Genomic DNA, 4,472 nt, shown 5'->3' with positions numbered 1-4,472 from the left:
TTCATTTTAGAACTAAATGAACTAAACTAAATGAACAACCTAAAATCAAGTATGCTTTATTTTTAGTTGTCATTATGATCTATGTGTTACTTGAGTATCACTGGTATACTATTAATACGACTAGATACTGATTTAGTTTGTTACATTTTTTGTGAGGTGAATTTTATTTATTTTAAATGTTATTATTTTAGTTATTTTAGTACATCAAGTCAAACCAAACAGCGTAAATAAAATTATTTCAAGTTTTAAAATGTATTTTATGCCAGTTATTCATATATATATATTGTTATTTATTAAATTTTTTTAATTTCAAGCAATTAAAATGTATCTTTATGGTTTAAGAGGTTTATAATAACCCTGATATGCACCTACAAACATATATTAAATGTGGGCATACATTTTATTGCGGTTTCCATGTTTATAGATTGCTTGTAGGAAATTCTGTACAGTGGACCTCAGATGAGTTCTCATGACCTCTGACCCCTGCTCACTCACCTCTACACTGGCAGACGCTGCAGCCCTTCCTGCTCTTCCTGAAGCCCTCGCTGCAGTGTTTGTCGCAGGTGAACGGTGGACAGCGGATGCAGCGGCACATCTCACAGCCGTGCTTGTTCCTCCTGCGACGAGAAACAACACATAAACCATCAGGTGAGGCTGCTTAACCAGCACTGACCAGCAGTAACCAGCACTGACCAGCATTAACTAGCACTGACCAGCATTAACCAGTGCTGACCAGCACTGACCAGCACTGACCAGCATTAACTAGCACTGGCCAGCATTAACCAGCACTGACCAGCATTAACTAGCACTGACCAGCAGTAACCAGCACTGACCAGCATGAACCAGCCCTGACCAGCAGTAACCAGCACTGACCAGCATTAACTAGCACTGACCAGCATTAACCAGTGCTGACCAGCACTGACCAGCATTAACCAGCACTGACCAGCGTAACCAGCACTGACCAGCATTAACTAGCACTGACCAGCATTAACCAGTGCTGACCAGCATTAACCAGCACTGACCAGCAATACCAGCATTAACCAGCACTGACTAGCACAGACCAGCATTAACCAGCAATAACCAGCAATGACCAGCACTGACCAGCACTGAACAGCATGACCAGCAATGACCAGCATTAACCAGCACTTGACCAGCAATGACCAGCATTAACCAGCACTGACCAGCTTTAACCAGCACTGACCAGGCAATGACCAGCACTGACAAGCACTGACAAGCATTGAACGCACTGACCAGCTTTTAACCAGCACTGACCAGCATTGACCAGCACTGACAAGCCTGACCAGCTTTAACCAGCACTGACTAGCACTGACCAAGCATTAACCAGCAATAACCAGCAATGACCAGCATGACCAGCAATGACCAGCACTGACCAGCATTTTTTAACCTTGGGTTAATATTATTTAACCCCTTTAAAAAGGCTGCTGATGTTACTTTAAGCCTGGGCTAACATTAGTTTAACACTGTGATGAGGCCACTTTTAACCCTGAGTTAAAATTATTTTACCCAGTAGCTGCCAAAGAAACATTTCTTATTTTCATTTAGTTTAACTTGCTCTACTAAAATAACTAAAACAAAAACTAAAATAAAAAAAATCTTTCACACGTTCACTCTAAAATTCCCTAATTTTGATGGTAATATGCAATTGAATTGCATATCGAGTGCATAATGTGGTTATCTTAGATCATGTCAGTGCACAGGAGATAAGGATCCATTTATTTATAAATGCATGATCTCTAAGGGGTTTCTGAACCTAATGGGTTTGTTTCAACTGGCTCCAGATATTTTAGAAACAGTAGAAGGTCATCTTCATTTAAATTCTTATGATCTTTGGATTTGTTTCCATATCCTTGTTGTAGCTGTTTATCTTACTAGCAATAAACACTAGAAACAAACACGCTTCGACTAGAAGATGATCTCAACATGAGCCACTATAAACAGGGATTTCCTCCAGAGCGAGATGAAGAGACAGGGCTCAGAGAACTGAATCTCTTCTTCTGTATTATCCAGGAAACCCTCCATCCCTCGTGAGGGAGCTTAGACAACAGGTTTACAGTGAAAATCTCTCTGCTCCATCCTCCACTGGGAGCTTGTGGTTCAGATACCAGCGGAATCACACCTCACGCTCACATACAGACGCTTTTGTGTCGATGAGCATTTGATCATTGTGTTGAAAGGAGGGATGGTTTTGAAATGAAAGCACTGGATCCTACGCTCTTATGAGGACAACAAAGCACCCAGATGTTTGACCAGGGTCATGGAGTACAGGGGTTCAGGCTGTTTAACACTGAGAAAACATTATATTAACTCTGTGATGAGATCACCTTTAACCCAGGGTTAAACTTCATTTCACACTTGTATCTAGGCAGGACATAGCATTGCAATTAGGCTATTATTATTTTAATCACTTTTAACCCTGGGTTAAACATTTTTCACATTTTTATTTAGACAGAGGTTAGCACTGTTTAACCTGGGTCAGCATTATTTTAACCCTATGCTCATGTTTTTTTAACACTGCCTTAACAATATTTTAACCCTGTGCTGACTCCACATTTAACCATGGGCTAACACTGTTGTATCCCTGCAATGAGGTCACTTTTAACAATGAGTTAACATTATTTTAACCACATGATTAAGTCACGTTTAACCCTGGGCTAACATTATTTAAATCCTCTGATTCGGTCACTTTTAACCTTGGGTTAAAACAAGTTTAACCCTATGCTGATGCCACTTTTAACCCTTGATTAAACAATGTTTAACACTTATATTTAGGCCAAGGTTAGCAGTGTGTTTACCTTTTTTTTAACCCTGTGCTGATGTCACATTTAACTCTGGGTTAACATTATTTTAACCACATGATGAGGTCACTTTTAACCCTGTGTTGACATCAGGTTTAACCCTATGTTAAATGATGTTTTACACTTATATTTAGATTTTTTGGTCTTAAATAATGTTACGGGGCAGATATTTTTACTTACATGTATCCATAAGGGCATGTCTTGCTGCATGTCATGGGACGACACTTTGGACTGGCTACACTACATTCACACACTTCACAACCATAGCGGTCTTTCTCATAACCCATGGGACACTCCAGAGAGCAGTGCTTGGACACAACAGGACAGGTTTCATCTGAAAACAACAACATAAGATGATCAGTGAACTGTCAAACTTAGGTCAAACATATTTGTATTTCACATTTATAGTAAGACAAAGGTTAGCACTTTGTATAACCCTGGGTCAACTTAATTTTAAACCCATGATGACATAATTTCTATCCCTGGGTTACCTAACATCTATCTTTTATATTTAGACAAAGGTTATCACTATGTTTAACCCTTTCTTAACATTATATTAACCCTGTGCTAATGTCACTTTTAACCCTGAGTTAAAGAACATCTCAATCTTTACCCTGTGCCAATGTCACTTTTAACCCTGGATGAACTTTATTTTAACCCCATGATGACGGCACTTTTAACACTATGGTTGAACAACATCTCAATCTTGTATTTAGACAGATCTTAGCACTACATTTAACCCTGGCTTAACAATATATTAACCCTATACTGAGGTCACTTTTAACCCTGGGTTAACATTATTTTAACCCTGCGACTAGGTCAATTTTAACCCTGGGTTAACATTATTTTAACCCTGCCATTAAAGAAACAGAAAGTCAGCAAATATAATTCATGCATATAAATAAATCTAGGTGTTTTTTTTTTTTTTTTGCAGAACCTTCGATGCTGCTAGTGGTGAAGAAACCTTAAAAAGTTTTTTTAAATGTTTTCTAAAAATTACACATTATGATTCCGAGCAGTTTACAATTCCATGAGCTCCATGATGACCAAACGTCCTACTGACCTCTGAGACTGACTTCAATTAAAATGGGAAAAACTTTCAGATCCATTTCAGTCAAGGGGAGGATTTTGCAGATTTGTGAGGTGTATTTGTGTCTGAGATCATTATTTCCTGGACACACTCTGTATGCCCTGAGTCAGTGTTTGCTTGTCTTGCGGGCCGTTAGCACTTCTCAAACATAGACTTAGGAATATTTTGGAGTGGTTTGCATGCAACACACTTCTCAAGGTTTTGTGTGTGTGTGTGTGTGTGTGTGTGTGTGTGTTTGCACTCACTGTTGACACACCGGCACAGAAGACAGCCGCTGGTGTCTTGCTGGAAGCCAGATGGGCAGTCATGCCCAGAGAGAGAGCAGTTTTCCAACGGTGGGCAGAGCAGCGGGCTCACGGACTCATATGATGGCTCTAGAAGAGAGAGTTAATACACATTGCTATCACCGGGAAACATCTCAGATGAAGACTGATGTGCATGAAAGATCTGAAGTTGGCTTATGGTTTACAAAGCAGGTGTTTATGCTTACCATGGCTTTATATTGTGAACAATTATTACTTATATAATTGAATTGTTTTCTATGGTACATTTTAAAATGTAATATA

At 39.2% G+C, this 4,472-nt stretch overlaps 1 protein-coding gene across 1 annotated transcript in view; it reads right to left on the bottom strand.

Moving 5' to 3' along the window:
* Window positions 1–495: 495 nt before the first annotated feature.
* LOC113089264 (cysteine-rich motor neuron 1 protein-like) overlaps window positions 496–4,472 on the bottom strand; it is a gene marked incomplete at its 3' end in the record, with an annotated part of 20,410 nt that continues 16,433 nt past the window's right edge. Inside the window, exons 4-6 of the mRNA XM_026255968.1 lie at window positions 4,152–4,280; window positions 2,997–3,150; window positions 496–617 (exon numbers count right to left, since the gene is read on the bottom strand). Coding sequence (XP_026111753.1) covers window positions 496–617; window positions 2,997–3,150; window positions 4,152–4,280 — 405 coding nt within the window. The remainder of the gene's footprint in view (window positions 618–2,996; window positions 3,151–4,151; window positions 4,281–4,472) is intronic.

Source organism: Carassius auratus, unplaced genomic scaffold (assembly GCF_003368295.1).
Source record: "Carassius auratus strain Wakin unplaced genomic scaffold, ASM336829v1 scaf_tig00048982, whole genome shotgun sequence".
In the NCBI taxonomy this organism is placed as follows: domain Eukaryota; kingdom Metazoa; phylum Chordata; class Actinopteri; order Cypriniformes; family Cyprinidae; genus Carassius; species Carassius auratus.
This window is presented reverse-complemented; position numbering and strand designations above follow the sequence as displayed.